At 37.5% G+C, this 19274-nt stretch overlaps 1 protein-coding gene and 1 long non-coding RNA gene across 3 annotated transcripts in view; one reads left to right on the forward strand and one right to left on the reverse strand.

Moving 5' to 3' along the window:
- The first annotated feature begins 669 nt into the window (after positions 1–669).
- LOC107693559 (uncharacterized) lies at positions 670–11020 on the forward strand. Its single transcript, XR_001634767.1, has 3 exons — positions 670–749; positions 2397–2399; positions 11010–11020. It is a non-coding gene; the product is annotated as an uncharacterized LOC107693559 (long non-coding RNA).
- Positions 746–19274, reverse strand: part of LOC107693555 (PHD finger protein 20-like) — a 26993-nt gene continuing 8464 nt past the window's right edge. Inside the window, exons 2-18 of one of the 2 annotated variants that reach the window (XM_016492995.1) lie at positions 18067–18174; positions 17603–17774; positions 17408–17492; positions 12139–12215; positions 11585–12056; positions 10444–10545; positions 10205–10339; positions 8651–8716; positions 8317–8559; positions 7273–7440; positions 7058–7156; positions 5171–5349; positions 3235–3334; positions 2880–3075; positions 2367–2775; positions 1520–1739; positions 746–969 (exon numbers count right to left, since the gene is read on the reverse strand). In XM_016492995.1, the coding sequence (XP_016348481.1) occupies positions 824–969; positions 1520–1739; positions 2367–2775; positions 2880–3075; positions 3235–3334; positions 5171–5349; positions 7058–7156; positions 7273–7440; positions 8317–8559; positions 8651–8716; positions 10205–10339; positions 10444–10545; positions 11585–12056; positions 12139–12215; positions 17408–17492; positions 17603–17774; positions 18067–18158 (2961 nt within the window). In that variant the 5' untranslated portion in view covers positions 18159–18174 and the 3' untranslated portion in view covers positions 746–823. The remainder of the gene's footprint in view (positions 970–1519; positions 1740–2366; positions 2776–2879; positions 3076–3234; positions 3335–5170; positions 5350–7057; positions 7157–7272; positions 7441–8316; positions 8560–8650; positions 8717–10204; positions 10340–10443; positions 10546–11584; positions 12057–12138; positions 12216–17407; positions 17493–17602; positions 17775–18066; positions 18175–19274) is intronic. The other variant, XM_016492996.1, reaches the window with a different exon arrangement.

The following is a 19274-nucleotide window of genomic DNA, read 5'->3' on the forward strand; positions in this document are numbered from 1 at the left end:
CAAAAATTCAGTATGCAAGAGAACAACATTCTGTGCTTGTTTAATGTTGTTTAACCAGTGGAAACAAAGTTCACTGATTTGAAATGCAAGCAACATCAGTGGTGTCAAAAATTAGAGGGTTATCGGCAGAAAGCCCACAACTACAGTATTCACAACAGATCAAAGTTCACAGGAAGTCTTTACTGTAAATGCAACAGTTTAGATCAGAAATAAAAAAGAACATGAATTTAAGCAATTGGTTGGGTTATTTACAAGATTACATGCCTTTTTAGTACAAATATAGAAGTAAAATGCACGTACTTTCAGATTAAAATATATTTTCATATTGTTATACTCATATTTAAAAAAAATGTCTTTAACCACAGCAAAATGCCATTTGGGTCCTTAAGACGTGCCAAGAGAGTCCAAAATGATCACTTATGAATTAACATAAAATAATTATTTAGCATGTGAAGAATACAGAGAAAATTACATAATAAAACAATAACAAAATACCTCCTAAGTCTATTATAGACATAGCTAAGTGCTACTATGAAGCATTATATATTCCACACAAAAAAAAAAAACAATAAAAAACTTTTGTTTGCATCAGGTATTGTTAGCCTCAATTTTCATCAGTCTTTTCTAACCGGTGACTACTTTTAAACTGCTGACCACATCCATCACTCCAACATGCATGTGCCACAGAAACTGTCACATCAACGTTAGCTTGAATCATTTAACGGTTTCCTCTCACAAAACAGACAGCAGTTTCTAATCCGACTTTAAGGGACTCTGTGTGCATTCAATTGAGTGTGAGCCATTTGTATGTTCCCTGGCGCCCTCAAGAGGATGAGGAGCAGAGTGCGATCTGCTGGACTGTTCCCAGGTCAGCCAGGAGCTGTCTGATGCGATGTTTCAGCTGAGGGAGGTGCGCCAGTGGATCTGGAGGTTCCAGCTCACCTGTGTAGTCTAGCCAGCTCTCCAGCACTGCATTATGATATCGACATGTTAATACGAGCAAAGAAATTAGGTACATCCATCTGAAATTGTTTACTGTTTAAAGGTGCTGTATGTAAGTTTTTGACTCTACTAAAGCATAAAAATACCATAATATGTTTGCAGATATTTAAGAAACATGCTAAGTTAACATATTTGTTTATCTGAAAAACAATACTACAGTCAGTTATTCTCCTTTGAAAATGTGCGTTCCGGGCCGGAATGTCGGTCTCTGTTTTGATTTGTGAAATCCACCCACTGCCAGTTTACCCAATTGTATTTCGGCACCCCGGGTTGTCAGTTGGCGGGAAACATGGCGTATTTAATTTCAGTCATTGAAGCTGGCAAACGAAAGTGTTGGTGTTGTCAATCTGGCAATCTGCGTGTGCGTCAAGTCTGAGGAGGAGGGACCGGGTGAAAAAAACCCTCTCCAATATTTTGAATTTGGACTGCAATACCTAGTTCCACCACTCGGTGTCAATCCTACATACAGCACCTTTAAATATTTTTAAACCAGGGAATCTTATTGTAAAAGTCTCACCGTCTAGTTCTCGCTCAATAAGGTCCATTCTGTGCGTCACCTCGTCCTGCACTGTTTCAATGTGCTCCAGCAGGTTCAGCTGCCACTGCTGGTGCAGCACAAGGTCAGGGTCAGGCTTTGGGTCAGGGGTCACAGGGTCAGGCTCCTCTTCCTTGATTTCTACCACACAACTCTTTTCCTGCTCTGCGGAAACCAGTTGTTTCATACGGCACTCCAGCTCCTGTCAACAGAAACCAATGAGTCACATGTTTGGTGTGTAATGATGTTCTCACATTATTGATGACGCTGCAACAGCACTGTGACAAATTTTTAACAGACTTTGAGCTAATTTGTCGAGAGATATCAAACAGATTTGAACCCAGATCTCAAACTGGTATGAAAACAGATTCCGAACCATTTTAAAATCACATTGAACTGTTTTGACGACAAACAGTTGGTTTGAAAACAGATAAATCAAATATTTAGAAAACAGACTTCAAACTGGTTTAACAAAAGACAAACTGACTTACAGATCTCAAACTGGTTTGAAAATAGATTATCAACCTGTATGAAAACCGATGTTTTGAAAACAAAACTGGTTTGACAAATACAGATTTGACAACAGTTCTCAAATGGTTTTGAAAATTCTCAAACTGGTTTGAAAATAGAGTATAAGCTGGTCTGAAAACAGATTTCAAACTGGTTTGAAAACAGATTGTGGAAACGTGCCTCAGGATCAGTTGGGCTTGTAATTGACACACCTAGTCTGTGATTGATTGTGTACAGTGTGCACTAACAAACAAAAAAAACCATAACCGAGTCCTTGAATTTTAGGCCAAGTGCACAATAAAAGTTGCTTGTAACTTACCTTACTAAAGGAGCGGTCGGCCAGCTGAAGCGTGTGCTGGTCGTGGTCCAGCGGTGTGCCGTACCTCTGCTCGGCCATCTCTAGTAGGTCCTCTGTGCTCCTAAGACTGTCCTCAAGCTCAGAACCACACCGCGTCTCCACCACAAGTCTTCTCTCCACCGCTGGGTAGTACGTACGGGGCTTCTGGTAGCAGTGCTCGCTGCTAATGTACGAGTCCTGGAAAGAGCAATGCGTCTCCACAGGTGATGGGACTTCGCTTTTCAATGTCTCAAACTCATTCGCTCCCATTTCAGGGGGTGAGGAGGGGAAGGGAGTAGCTATGCCCGAGTCACCTGCCATCTTCCTCCGTAGGCTGTCTGCAGGTTTCCAGGGCTGCCGCCAGAACTTCAGGTCTGGATGGGCTTGTGTCCTAAAAAGAGGGCAGCTTTGCTTCATACCTCAATCTTTCACAATTTACTTTATTAGTCAAATAGTTAGGTGCATCAAGATCATTATAGCAGAGGAATTACTTACTGTAGGATGCTCATTTTGAGCTGAAGGCCGTTCAGGACTTCAAACACACGGTGGACGTCCCCCAGGAGCTGATGGGCAGCTACCACTTTCTTACTGTTCTGGTGGGAGTAGTTCTCCTCCAGGAAAGACAAGCCATCCATGTGACCGCTGCTCAGCCAGTCTTTATCATACCAGTACCTTTGACTCTGCCTCTGGGCTGTATACAGAAACACGCATATTTAAAAATTAACACAAAGCCTAACAACAAAATGTAATGAAGTGGTTGTCATATTTTGATCCTTGTTCTGTTTTGCCAACACACAAAGTCCAGACAAACGAACATCTGAGATGGTTTGGGGAAGTTCCAGTCTCTCACCTGGTGGGTCTCTGCAGATGTAGCAGCTGTAGCTGTCTGGCACACTGTCCTCATACAGTCCCATACACGTCCCATGCTGCCAGCACAAACACTCATCACACTGCAGAGAGCACAGGACACATCCTTCAGTCTCCCAGACAATTACTGAACATGCATATGAATCTTTAAAATCCTAATGTATCACCTCATTAAATAATTAATTATTCACAAAATAATTCAAGTAATTGTGCCAGTGCTTAATTGATTTAAATTCTGTTCTCAGATTTTTCTTCATACTATAACGACTTCCAGGAAACACAAAACTGACACCATCGGATGAGAAAAAAATTAACTGCATTAAGTTGGATGATTGTCTTCTGTAGAGCTCAACATTTACAGCTGATTCCATATTGTATCAACACTGATACTGAACTGAACTAACATTGATCTGACTTGAGCTGCTGTTCGTTAACAACATTGCTGCCTTTAGTAGAACTGCTTATAGCTGAACTGAACTTGTTTCATAATGATTGATCTGAACTGAATTAACACTGAACAGACCTGAGCAATGATGCTACGGTCTTTCAGAGCTGCTTTACAGCAGAATCTCAATTGTCTCCATAGTTGAGTTTCCATAATTGATTCAATTATTTTCCTGTTTTTATATAAACGTACATTCAGTGGGTATAGAAAAAAAATCACCCCCTTTAAAATAATAAAAATTTGTTGGTTTGCAGCCTGAAATGAAGACGGACAAAGTTTTTGTTTTATCCAGCTGTATTTATTCAGTGCAACTTATAACAGCCTAGTGAAAGATATAACACCAACATGTCAGAAAAAAATAAAAACAGAATCACTGAGTTGGAAAAAGGATCACCCCCTTGTGTCAGTATTTTGTTGAGCCACCTTTTGCTTTAATTACAGTCTTTAGTCTGCTGGGATTTGTCTCTACTAACTTTGCACATCTAGACTTTGCTTTGCAATATTTGCCCGCTCTTCTTTGCAGAACTGCTCTGTCACATGCACACAAGGACCACTCTTTGTCAGAAATTACTGCAGCTGCTTCAGAGTTGCTGTTGGCCTCTTAGTCACCTCTCTGACCAGTTTCCTCCTGGCTCTTTCATTCAGTTTGGAGCATTGATAAAGCCTTTGCATTTTTTTTTATCATCCATCTCCTGACTCGTGCTTGTCCACAACTTTATCCCGGAGATCTTTTGACAGTGCCTTGCCACCTATAGTTGACTGTTTGCTTCAGTTGCACTACCAAGGACTGAAATTGAAAGTCAAATGGCTTTGTGTGCCATTGAGAAGGTGATCATTTTTGAAAATTTTTAGGAGGGTGGTGATCCTTTTTCTGATTCTGTTTTTATTTTTTTCTGACATGTTGGTGTTTTATCTTTCACTTGGATGTTATAAGTTGCACTGAATAAATACAGCTGGATAAAACAAATACTGTCCTTCTTCATTTCAGGCTGCAAAAGCAAGAAAATGTGATTATTTTAAAGAAGGTTGATTCTCTTCTAAACCCACTGTGTGTGTGTGTGTGTGTATATATCTATCTATCTATCTATATATATATATATATATAGCAAGCATATAGCAATATTATATGTTGTTTATTATATTATATTATATTATATATACACTAATAATTCAACACATAAAAATATTTATTAAATTACAGTGAAATACCTGTATATATAAAAACAAATATGTGAAAGTTCTTAGTTTATTTTATAGGCAATTCAATCATGTTTATGGTCAAAACAGACTTTTTTAATTATGAAAAAAAAAAAACATAGAACAAAAACTCTTCAAAATGAAATTCTACAATTATGGGAAATGTGGGAGAAATTCTTCTAAAAAAAACAAAAAAAAAAACAATAATAAAAAAATTTAAAAAAAAGTAAAATTAGAGGGTTGAGGTCTGGTCTGATTTCAGAGGGTGGTAGTTCACCTGTATCATGAAGTCGTTCTCCTCCTGCACTTCACAAATACAGCGTACGATCTCAGAGCCGTGAGTGACCGTTTCCACGCCTTGCTCTGAGAGGGGCATATTCAGATCCAGCTCAGCGTCAGACTCGTCCTCACTCCATACAAGACTGTCTGAGGACAAATCACTGCTGCTGTCTTCACCTGGAGGAAACAAGAAGGACCACAATATACACTAAAGCAGCAGATTTGATCTGTTTTTATAATACCGTCATCCATGCAAGACAATCAGCTACTCTAATCACACACACGTTAAAAACACACAACACTAGACAGAAAAATCTACAGAGCGGCAATGACTAGACACATCTGACAGCGGACAACTAGTCAAGACACTAAAAGACATCAAGGCAGGAGAAAAACACAAAGCAGGAAGCTGTGAGTTCGGAGGACCTGCGTTCTGTGGTACCCACCCTGGCTGAGCATCTTTTCAGGGCAGTGTCCCGTGTAGGACCGGTGTGTGAGGGAGAGGGGCAATTTGTGGGCCGAATTCAGATTGCAGGGGAGAGGCTTTAGGCCAATTCTCTCCTCAGTGCTGTAACAGTGTGTCAGAGGAGGAAGAGCAGACACCACACAGGGTTAAACACAGACTGAGCTGTTCCTCACCGACGAGGCGGCTTGTAGATCTGATTCAGTTCTTGATGTTGTCAAGAGGGATCGGCAACCAAAACGCTCCTTTTGGGGGTGGCTGTGCACTTTAAGAGTCTATTAATAACTCAAGACAAATGACACATAGATTTGGTGTCCCAGCGCTGACACATTGTGCTGTGATTTAAATGTGTTGAGCACTTCTAAAATGCTTGAGAATTTCTATATTCAAAATTCAGTAATAAGTGAATTGAATAAATATTGGGTAAAACGAGTGTTTAATTTAAAAGACAATTTGTACATAATCTTGCATCTATTTTGAGTGGCATGTGGAAGAGGGAGTGGCTCTTATAAAGTAGCTTTTTTTTAAAATCTTGAATGGCAAATGGACAAAGAAATTAAATTGCAAATGTTCTTTAAAATGCCATTTAAAATGTGCATTTAAAAAATGATTTATTATAGAAATATTTGTATTGTTTTATTTAAATACATTTTAAAACATTAAATCATTTAAAATTATTTAATCATTTTTATTATTTTAACTAAATTTTAAATCATGAATTAAACAAGCAGTCTTAAATATGTCCATTAATTTGTTCATTTAAAAAAGGACTTAACTGTTTTCATTTTATTATTAAAAAATGCATTAATTCTTAAATGAAAAAAGATAGTCTTTTAAGGACAAGTTTAGTAATTTATGAACAGGCAGTAGTAATGTACATTATAAGGCAGTAATTATAAGGTAATAATTTATAAGGCAGAGTATCTTCCTACCTTATGAGGCAAAAAAACAACAACAACAACAAAAAAACGCATGTGCATCTTTATATTCCGTACAGAAGTTGAACTCTGGCCTGCAAATTCTCATAGTGTGAGACATTTGACAAACAGAGGATCTAAACATCACCAACTAAGAATGAAATATGTAAGAAACTCAAATTTTATCAATCCAACTTTAAAGAAATATAAAAAAAAATAACTTCAATTTAAAAAGCTGGATGGTTTTTAGAGTGGCATTAGTAGATGCTATATTTTTACATTTTAAATGTATAACTTGTTATAAATAGTTTATTATTTATGCCAAACAGAATCCCTAGAGCATGAGATCATATCCCACTGCTGGAATATACTGCCAGGTCTGAAGTAATTTTACATAATTGAGAAATACTTTAGAGAAAGCTTGCAGTTCCAGCAGACAAGCAGAGGGGACAGCAGAGAGTTGAAGACACACAGAGACACCACGGCACTAAAACAGCCGTCTCACCTGACTTCGACTTCCTTTTCTTCTTCTTCTTTTTCTTTAGTTTGATGCGGAAGAAATCCCTCTGCCGCTTCTCCCTCAGCCTCTCCCGTTCTTTCACTCCTTCAGATGAGAAAATCAATCTCTATTACTGTCATGGCCCGACTGTGGTAATGTGCAGAGGAATCAGCGTGAACGTGCACAGAAATGGATGGAATGATCACACTGTTCTCCAATACCTGTTTCCTTGGCAACCCAGTCTCTGTCGTCATGCAGCGAGCGGTTGAAGTGTTGGTTCTCTTTGCTCCTCTCTGCGCCCAGCGTGGCCGAGCGCTGCCGGTGCATGACGACAGCAGGGGGCGACAGAGTGTGACCTGACTTACTGTCACTCAGCGGAGAGGGAGTATCTGTGGGAGGAAGTTCATTTAAAGGGGTCATATGATGCGATTTCAAGTTTTCCTTTCTCTTTGGAGTGTTACAAGCTCTCGGTGCATAAAGAAGATCTGTAAAGTTGCAAAGACTAAAGTCTCAAATCCAAAGAGATATTCTTTATAAAAGTTAAGTCAGCCACGCCTGCCTAAAACGGCTCGTTTTAACACACCCCCACATGTCTACGTCACTATGTGGGAAGATTTGCATAACGCCGCCCAAATGTTCACGCAAAGAAAGAAGGCGTAACTTTACACATGCTTTTTTTGATTTTACCCTTCTTGTAATGTGTAATATAGCTGTTTAACGTGCATGTAAAGCCTTTTTTCCACACAATTGCGGGTCTATATCTCACAATTCACTTTTTTTCCCCACAGAATTGAGAGTTAACATGTTTCAATTCTGACTTTAAATTTTCCCACTAAGGGAAAAAAAAAGAAAAATGTAACTGACTATTTATCTCACAATTCTGACTTTTTTTACTTGTAATTACGAGTTCAAGTCATAATTGCACGTTTAAGAGTCTGTATTTATTTTCTCTCAGTTCTGAGTTTACATCTCGCAGTTCTGTTTCTCTTGTTTTGCCACATGGAAAAAAAATAAAAGGAACTGCGACTTTTTATCTCACAATTCCGAGTTTTCTCCTCAGGGGCCATTTACACAACATCGTTTTCAACTAAAAATTGAAAACTTTTTATGCATTTTGGCTGAGCACTATATGGGCACGTTAATGATGCTAATGCAAGCAAACATAAATATGGACAAAATGTCAACAGACTTGATCGGCAACCCAAACAAAAACAAACACCCACACAAACATCTAAAGTAAATACTGATAGACAAAGTGCACTAACGGTGGGAAGCCGAGACGGTCCGGCGCCTGCGAGGGGTCTCTTTGCTGTGGATCTGTTTGTCTGAGGAGCGCGTCTGGATCGGTGGGCTTGGGTCGCTCTGTGCGTGATAGTACTTCATGTGGTAGTGCAGCAGGGACGCCTTCCGGAAAGACTTGAGGCAGCCTGCGATCTTGCATTTGAACGGGTTGTGGTCCAGCTCAATGGACAGGATAGGAGGCGGCTGGTTTTTGATGACCCTGTACACTGAGGGAGGAAAAGGGTAATGAGGTCACATACCGGCAGGTTTTTATACTGTATCGGTGAGAGAGAGTGAAATCGAGGGCTGTGTACTCACATGGTTCTCTGCTATACTTGTTTGTGGTTGGAAGGTGGATTGTTTGCGGCTGTTTGACTGCTGCAGCTGAGAAAGCAATGTGCTAGTTAGCACATCATATATCTGCATAAATGTTGAATTAACAAGATTTGTACATATTCTGAAGAAAATGTGAGTGGTGCCTTGTGCAAAATTCTATTGGTGCTATTAACATTTGAATTAACACCAGACTTATTAGTGTAAATTATTACATGTAATAATGACTATAATAATAATTATGTGAACGAAGTTCTTAACCTGCAGAGGTTGCCAATGGACTGGCGACTGTTGTTGTTACACATTTGTCACAGGATCAAATCCTTATTTATTTTTTGGCAAAACTAGATTGGATTTAAATACATTTATTTTACATTTACATTTATTATTTGACTACTTCATTCACTTTTTTATGATACAACGCTACAGTGACTAATTTCAAACATGTGGATGCAGGGGTTTGAAATCACAATAAAGAACAATTCTTATAGTTAGAAACATATTGATGTATTTACACATTGTAATTAAAGTCTACTTTACATTAACCTATGAACTCCATTAATTTCTTCATCTTCAAATGTTAAACCATCAAGATTTTATGATGATGGAAAAATCGCAGAGCCCTTAAAGCTTCTTCTTTGTTGGCAACAGGTTTCTAAAAGCTTCTTATTACAAATCTGGAGGAATGAGTGACATATGTTGCATAATTAAATTGAGTAATCATGACAGCCCTAACAAATTACATTTCAAAATATATTAAAATAGAATTATTTTAAAGGTGCAGTAAGCGATTTCTGAGAAACGCTGAAGAAAGTGGATCGGACCGAGCACCAAAACACACTTGTAGCCAATCACCAGTAAGGGGCATGTCCAGTAGTGATGGGGGAGGTGCCTGTGTTGAATAGCTTGTTCAGAAATTTGGGGGCGGTGGCAAGATAGGGGGGTGATTCTTTTGGGTAAGATCGCAGAGCCCTTAAAGCTTCTTCTTTGTTGGCAACAGGTTTCTAAAAGCTTCTTATTACAAATCTGGAGGAATGAGTGACATATGTTGCATAATTAAATTGAGTAATCATGACAGCCCTAACAAATTACATTTCAAAATATATTAAAATAGAATTATTTTAAAGGTGCAGTAAGCGATTTCTGAGAAACGCTGAAGAAAGTGGATCGGACCGAGCACCAAAACACACTTGTAGCCAATCACCAGTAAGGGGCGTGTCCAGCAGTGATCAGGGAGGTGCCTGTGCATGTTCAGAAATTTGGGGGCAGAGGCAAGATAGGGGTGTGATTCTTTTGGGTAGGGGCGTGTTTGTTTTGGTGATTTCAAATATCAGCAGCATTTCTCAGAAATCGCTTACTGCACCTTTAAATTGTAATATTATTTCACAATAGTACTTTTTTTTCCTTTGGTGAGCATACGAGACTTCATTAGAATAAATAAATAAATAAATACTCACCCTTAGTATGAAAAATAGCAATAATGATTCAGTCTTAGCAAACACATCTGATTATCAAACTGAAACACAGGAGGATGTTTACCAAGATCAGGTGTGGATCCTGCCTCCTCTTTGGGTGCTGCATTTTCTGCATGACTGGTTGGGCCATCTTTACTTTCTAAAGTCTCTGGGACAGAGTCTGATGTAACCGGTTTGATTTGGGATTGACTGTTTCTGTCTATGAGGGGATCAGAGACATAATGTCCAGTCAGATGGTTTAAACGCCAACCAGTATAAAGAATAACAGCTGGAAAGAATGATCAAGTGACAGAGAGAGTGAACCTGTGCTTGAATTGGCTCTGCTCCTTTTGGACGGTGGCATCTGTCCTGTTGATGCACGTCTCTTCCTCAGTTCTGGACCACTGGACTTTTCCACATCAATTCCTGTGAGAGACACAAGCCAAGAACTTGAATCATCAAGTCTGAGCCTTATACATGAGTAAATCACCCAACAATCCTTTACTTTCAGTCCTTACTGGAATAACTTACCAGACTCTTGACATGGTTAAAAATTCTTCATGGTTGAAACAGCATTTTAGTCATTTTTATCAGTTATTTTCTGTTTAGGTGGTATACACTACTGTTCAAAAGTTTGGTAGGATTTTTAAAATGTTTTTGTAATAAGTCTCTTATGCTCACTAAGGTTGCATTTATTTGATCATAAATACAGTAAAACGGTAATATTATGAATATTACTACAATTTAAAATAACCGTTTTCTATTTGAATATATTTTAAAACGTAATTTATTCCTGTGATCAAAGCTGAATTTTCAGCATCATTACTCCAGTCTTCAGTGTCACATGATCCTTCAGAAATCATTCTAATATGCTGATTTGACCGCTCAAGAAGCATTTCTGATTATTATCAATGATGAAAACAGCTGTGTTGCTTCATATTTTGGTGGAAACTGTCGTCATATTGTTTTCAGGATTCTTTGAGGAATAGAAAGTTCCAAAGAACAGAATTTATTAGAAATAGATATATTTTGTAACATTATTAAGTAACGGTAAAGCAATCTCCTCCAATGAGGAAAGACCAAAATCTCCATATGTCAAATCAGCAATAAACTTGACAACAACAGTCTCGCAAAATAGCTTCTATAGCTCAAATCATTGGTCCAGCTAACAGACACACATGCTCTGGTGTAAACAAACCGACACTGCCTATCAAAAAAGCAATTTGCTCTTTTAACTGAAAGGCAGGACTCCCTGTCCTACAGATATCACATAGAGCATTATGATTTCTCCCATTCATTTTTATTAATTTGCTCCATCTCCTCTCTTCACACTGTCTCTCTTTTTTGCTACTCAGCAAATGCTGTCCGTTGGTGTGCGTGTGAGGTTGAATCTGGCTCTTGGAACTGAATCATAACCAAATCAAATATTCAGATGTAACACCATGTTTCTCCAAACCAAACTCACCATCTGCCATCCTACTCCTGGTCCTTCTGGGCAGACTGGGGCTTTCATCGGTTGCTTCTTCCTTCTCTTTCTGGTCTCCGTCGTTCCTGTCAATGCCATTTTGAAGTGTTTGGGACTCCTCCTGTCCCCCATTCATCTCTTTCTCCTCTGGTTTGTTCGATTCTCCATTCTCATGCGGTTCTGTCTTGTTTTCTTCACTGGGCTGTTTTTCGTTGTGCTCAGCAGAACTCGGCTCGGATTGATTCAATATCTTAGTTTCAGTGCTTTCACTTTCTCCATTTTGGAGAGCTCTGGACTGATCCATTACTGTGGCGTCTTCTTCATCCTCCTCCGATTCGCTCTCTCCATCCTGGTCAGACGTGCTGTGTCTCGAGCCGTTACTTCTGCTGTTGCCGTTCTCCTTGGCCTTCCATTTTTTCCCGTTCTGATTGCCCCGCTTTCGAGTCTGCTGATTAGTCTTGCCTTCAGAGCTCTGTAGATAAAGACAAACTCATTAAACCTGTTTTTAATGGCCTGGTTTAATAATTATTGGAGCTGAGGCAATCGCTTCTCACCTCCTTGCGGAATGGCTTCACCTTAATCCCCTTCACCGTCTTTATGACTCCATCAAAAAACTTCACTGTGTAGAAACCTGAGACATCACAGAAGCACAGCCTTTTGTAATGCTCAACACTTCCATAATATAATGGGTGTAAAATACATATCTATGAAAGATGCACTGATAATAAAATTCTTGCTGATACTGATTAACTGATTTATTGTCACGTTATGGCGAATAAAAATAAAATTCTATTGTATAAATATGTATTTAAAAACTTTAAAAAGTGAATTTAGGCATCACAACATTATAGTTAACAGTATGAAATATAAATATTTAGAGACTGCCTATATTCTATTTTCTGAAAATCTTATATTTTACATTTACTATTCACATTTATTAAGTTACTAGTGTTTTTAAATTTTAACATGAAGTGAGCGTTACGATGACAGCAAAGTTAATAAAGTAAAAATACAGGAAATGAGCAGCACAGATAGATATGCAATATTAAATATAGATATGTATATACTACTTAGGAGTGTGTGATATACTGTATATATTGTCTACGATAATATCATAATTGTTGTTTAAACGATATGAGACTTGACATTATCGAGTATATTGCAAAAACCAAACAAAAACACACCCTGAGAGTGCACGCATACACTATGAAATAAGTTAGGCTACTGCGCATGCGCATTCGTTAAGCCTAATTCAGACTACATGACTTTAAACGTCGGTAGATCGCGGTGTTGTTCAGACTACATGACATGCTGTCTGTCTTGAGTCGTTGAGGTGTTCACAATACATGACACTACGTAAATGGTCACACACTACATGAGCTGACAACAACTCTGTCAGCCAACTCTACACGGTCCCCAAACCACGTTTTCTCATGAAAACACATGCGAGAAGTTGAACGGGAATGACGCAAAACAACAAGTGAAACAGGAGTTGTTTATTTAAAAATGGATGTCAGGAAGAAATTAGTGCTGCAAGCTGTTTGTGTGATGATCTGTTCTGAAAAAAACTGATGCATTTCTTGTGTCCAAACTTTTCTTAAAGCTGTGTTGCTGCTGCGGTTTTTCTTCCGCTGTTCTCAACCCATGCCTTGCTCATTGGCTGTAGCACGTTTTTAAAACATCAAAACATTAATTATGCATTTGTAACTGCAGGTTAAATGCATTCATATCCTTCATTAAAAAGTCTGTGTGAATGCATCCAAACGCCACTTCAGATGCAGATTCTGTGCACCTCTTCAAAATTTGTGTTTGCAATGTTGAATTTTTTGCACAAATTTCATTTGATTGGTAACAGCCATATAGTGTCCTACTATTTTAATTTATTGATTAAATGTAAGAATTTGCCACAAAAGATGATGCATACATTTAATTAGGTTAGAAATAAAATTGCCTTTATAAAAGGTAAAAATGCCCATAAAAGGTAAAAATCTATTTAAACTTAAATATAAATTTCTGTTAGTCCTGCAAACTAACCACCTCACAGAATATGAAGGATATGAAAAGCTTTGGGAATCAGCTGTCCACGGCAGTCCTAAACCTGCCAAAGTACCAGCACAATAACACGCTCAGCAAAATAGCGTCTCAGCGTCTAATTATCCCTATATAGAAAATATAGAGATATAATTTTTTGTCATTATCGCACACCCCTAATACTACTCCCCAAAATTTTAGGGTTAGTACGATTTTTTTTTATGTTTTTGAAAAGGTCTCTTATGCTCACCAAGGCTGCATTTAAAAAAAAATCAAAAATACAGTGAAAATAGTAATATTGTGAAATATAAATACAATTTACAAATATATCTGCAAGCAGCGATCATGGGCCCAAGCCATCAAAAAAAGGTTAATACATGTTGTAAAAATATATTGTTCACTGTTAGTTCATGTTAGTTAATGTATTAACTAATGCTAACAAATGAGACCTTATTGCAAAGTGTTACCAAAACTTTTAATGATTTATAAAAAAATTTTAAAAATGATTTTAATGATCTATATGCATTTGTCAAATAATTATATAAAACTATAATACCAGTATACCTGTAGTACATATTAACTTATTTTATGTATTTGTTTGTCAATCTAACTAATTGAACTGAGCAGTAAAGGATCAGGCTTAAAAGATTTCTTATCCTGTGAGTGAGAGAGGGTAAGATATATAAAATTTTCAATGATCTATAAGATTTAAAAAAATGATTTTAATGCTCTATAAGCATTTCTAAAATAATTATGTAAAAGTATACTGACAGTACAGTACATATCAACTGATTATATACATTTATAAGTCATTCTAATTAATAGAGAGTTGGAGACTGAGTTGAACAAGATTAGGCTTAAAATATTTCTAATCCTGGTGGACAACCTTAGAATTACAGCCTTCATCTCTCAGCTGAACTGTCTGATAGTTTTTAATTTTCTGCTGGTCCCGGATTTTAAATTTACAAAACTAAGCATGTTTCCTCACAATGACTTGTTCTCCATTTTTTTGTTTGGGAAGAGTTTGGATAATGCACTTTAAAGATAAGAAAATGACTTATCTTTTTTTACTGTTATTTTTAATAAATTGCCATGGCAACACCGTTCAAGATATCCAAAAATCCGTTTGCAATTTAGCATCTTCAGTAGTTTGAGTAAAAATAAGGCTGATTTCAAAGCATTTTGAAAATGACACACTTCCTATTGCCAGTTGGTGGTGCTGTAAATGACTCCTAAGTCACATCTATGTGATCGGCATTATACAACGAACAATCTGCTGAAGTTTGATCAAAATCAGACAAAGTGTGCAAAAGTTTTAGACACTTGCCGTTTCTAATTTCTCACCATATTTTTTTTGCCTCGCCATGGCCAAACTGCTCGAGATATCAAAAATCCCTTTTATTTAATAAAATCCCTTTATTAAAATTAAAGCGCTGACTGTCAGAAAGAAAGTTGTTTGGCCTGATGAGATCTATATGTGTATGAATTTTGGTGACTGTAGGTCAAATGGTTTGCGCTACAGAGCCCTTCAAAAATGGCCTTATTAAAGGCTGTGCCACGGTGTCACATGATCCTTCAGAAATCATTCTAATATGCTGATTTTAAGGGTGCTCCGATCAGGATTTTTTGGGCCGATCACCGATTGTTGATCACAGGAAGCAGTATCTGCCGATACGATCACCGATCTTTTTGAAGTCTTCCTTTTATCATGTAGAGTTAGTTATAGTGATGCTCCAGTCAGGATTTTTACAGACATTCATTCAGGGCCTGAATTTCATTTTTGAAAATTAATTAGGGAATTACCCTCTTAGGTGACTCTTGTGGGGGGATTTTTTAATTTGAGGGGGGCTTTTTTTTTCTTTTTTTTTACATTTTTCAAAAATATATAATTATCTCACCTAAATGTTTGATCATGCAGAGCATTTTTGTTTTTTACAATGGGGCAATGGTTGCACAATAGCTTACACACAGCACAAGCCTGATTTCTTGAGCTGTATGTGAGGCGGCCTCATGCCAGGTGCATGAGGCCGTAAGTATGCAGTAAGTGGTGCAGAAGCAGCACGGACTCATTGTGCTTTTACACAGGAGTCCGCTACTGATGCGCGGCTGTTTACCACAAACACAACATTTATCCATTTTGATTATAAATCCAAACATTGTTACTGAAAATGCTTTTTGAGCATTCTGATTCTCTTTATGCTGTACAGTAATACAATCTTTCATAGACGTGTTTAAACGCAATAAATATAAGCAAGAGTATGTGTGAACCTGGCATTATGTGTGCGCGCTTTGAGTGTGCATGAACGCACCGTCTCTAGGAGAGCGCGCAAGTGCTGAATGGTTTAAACACTGGCAAGAATTAAAAAGAAATGAAAATTATAAACTTTAGTGACGATGCAACACTGCCTCGATTGTGCAAGTGACAATTCCTGTGTGAACTGTGCAGCTCGCCTATTGTGCAGACGTGATGTGGTGGTTTGAAACCATTTGCGCATTTAGAGAAGGAAAGAGAGAGCGCGTGTTGATTCACTCACGATGTTTGTGAAATTACATTTCACAGAAAGTTTTCAAATTACTTTGTAAGTTATTTACTGAAGAAATATGAATTGTACCTCACCATCAGCATTATAATTATTTTACCCGCGCCGGAGAGATGACAGGACAGAGACGGTGCCGCTGCATGTCATGCTGAACCTCTCACAGCAGTCGCGTCGGCCTTTATAGAGACCGCCGATCAAACTTCCTCAAGCCATTATCGGCCGATAGCGATCGGTAGCCGATCAATCGGAGCACCCCTAGCTGATTTGTTGCTCAAGAAACATTTCTTATTATTATCAATGTTGAAAACTACGGAGCCCTGCACATGGCATGCAGTAAAAAAATAGTAGGCTAAGTCGTGTGCACGATTTACTAATTCGTTCCCTCGATTTATAAACTGTGCACACGATTTACTAATTCGTTCCCTCGATTTATAAACTGTGCACGCGATTTACTAATTCGTTCCCTCGCTTTATAAACTGTGCACACGATTTACTAATTCGTTCCCTCGATTTATAAACTGTGCACACGATTTACTAATTCGTTCCCTCGATTTATAAACTGTGCACACGATTTACTAATTCGTTCCCTCGATTTATAAACTGTGCACACGATTTACTAATTCGTTCCCTCGATTTATAAACTGTGCACACGATTTACTAATTCGTTCTGTGCACACGATTTATAAATCGAGGGAACGAATTAGTAAATTGTGCGCACGATTTAACAAATCGAGGAAACGAATTAGCAAATTGAGGGAACTAAATAGTAATCATGTGCATGTTTTAGTACATCGAGGGAAGGAATTAGCAAATCGTGAGCACGATTTATTTATTTTTTCTTGCATGTCATGTGCGGGGCTCCGTAGAAAACAGTTGTGCTGCTTAATATTTTGAAGGAAATTTTGATATTTTGTAGAAACTTTTTATTCAGGATTCTTTGATGAATAGAAAGTTCAAAAGAACATTTATTTGAAATCTTTTGTAACATTATAATTGTCTTTACTGTCACTTTTGATCAGTGTAATGCAACCTTGCTCAATAAAAGTATTCATTTCTAAATTAAAAAAAGGAATGGAAATATAGATTTGACTGTTTAATAAATACATATATAATTTTATAATTATTATAATGAATTTTAAATAATTATAATTTTTTTTTAATTAAACTTATTAAAATAAACTTTGAAGAATTTGAAGCTGGACCATTCAGAAGATAAACTGAGGATTTAGTTGTGAGTGTTGCGAGTACACACCATCTCTGTCCCGGGACAGGATCTTAGCAGGGTAGTACCGACAGTCTGACCAGCTGGCAAGAACTTTCTGGTTGACATGAAAGCCCTGAGAAGAGAAACATATCTATATATAATCTTGCAACATAATGAGTCAGAGAACAACTTTGCCCATGCAGACTGTGAGTGACTCAGCAAAGTTAGACAGGAAGTGCTTACTGGAGCGCTCTGCCGTTCAGGGAGACCTTGTTTTCGAAGCTGGATTCGTTCTACAGGTCTGAGGTACAGACTGCTCCAGTCAAACCACTCATCATAACGGTGACTCCACTGCCTGTAGTGAATCAAAACCTTCTCGTCTTCATAGTTGATCTTCTCAATGCTAGCTGCATACCTGTGAACACAAAACAAAAAGTTTGAAATGACCTACTTCAGATTATTTACAGGTCACATATGGGTCTCTAAAGTTGAAAAAGATCTTTGAAGGGGGTATTATGAAACAAATAAAATAAACTCAGATTTAGATTGCTGAATTTCAGATTTGTCCTGTGGGCAAATTTTGAACTTTTTCAAAAGTTCTGGAATGCAAGAGAACTAGTGGCATCAGCACCAGTGAAGCATCTGAATTTCAATCAGGCCGAGTGAATGAACGGATGGCAGAACGGAAGCAGAGGAAAGACACTGACCAGTTCTTCAGAGTGTCCCTGGCCTCCAGCTGCGCTCCCACCTCGAACGTGATCCCACGCCTGTGAGGAGGGCTCTTTGACATGCTGGTCATGCACTCACACACCAACCTATGAAACCAGACACATCATGGGGTCAGAGGTAAAGATGCTACCGTCATGGACAGCACAACCTAACCAAGGTGCTCATAAATAAATAATATCCTACAGCCAAAGGTACAGAATAAAGCCCTTACCAGCACTTTTTTGCACAACAATTTGATTAGACTTTTATTTGAAGCTGATGATTTCAAAGCTTATATTTTTCCCAATACAAATTTTATTTAGAGCCTGATTACAGCTGTCCATCGGTTATCTACCTTTTCTAAATGTGCTTAAAATATCATTTCAATGACTGACTTTTGGGTGACTGGAACTGTAATTTTTCACCTTCAAAAAGCTGGCATGAAAGTATAGACATTACAGGTTAGATAATATTGCTCACAAAATAAAAATAAATATTGATAATTGATATTGGATCTCTGCTATGTAGAGTGTAATGTATTCTCTAATTGATTAGTTCTATTATTTATGCTTCAATCAATTTGATTTTGGCAGCCGATACAGATTTCTTGTCATCTGAATCAGCTAACATATATCGACTGACATATGCCACACATGTCAAAAATATGGGTTACATGAGCTCTTTATATTTACCACATCTCTCATGCTGGTTTGTTTACAGTATACACACATCTTTTGCTTCAGGGTGATTTATGTTATGATTATGATTTTTAAATTTGATCAAAACTACACAATGCAAAGCATGACTTTAAAACAAATATTCATAAATCATACAACCACTGAACAGCAGAAGTAATCATAAACAGTCATTATAGATGTCCTAATGATGGGTCTTAATGATTACTGACTGTCTATCGAGTAGGGATGTAACGATTATATATATATATATATATATATAATCGTTAAATCATAAACATAGATGTCCTAATGATGGGTCTTAATGATTACTGACTGTCTATCGAGTAGGGATGTAACATGTAACGATATATATATATATATATAATCGTTACAAATATTAACTAATTAATTGCAAAAATAATTTCTGAAATGAATCATGATTAATCCCACCTAACATTAAAGTTTTTAAATATAATTTTATATTGCAATAATTTCACATTCAATCTTCAAATTAATGTAGAAACAACATC

The sequence above is a fragment of the Sinocyclocheilus anshuiensis genome, unplaced genomic scaffold (assembly GCF_001515605.1).
Source record: "Sinocyclocheilus anshuiensis isolate Anshui unplaced genomic scaffold, SAMN03320099.WGS_v1.1 scaffold967, whole genome shotgun sequence".
NCBI lineage: Eukaryota > Metazoa > Chordata > Actinopteri > Cypriniformes > Cyprinidae > Sinocyclocheilus > Sinocyclocheilus anshuiensis.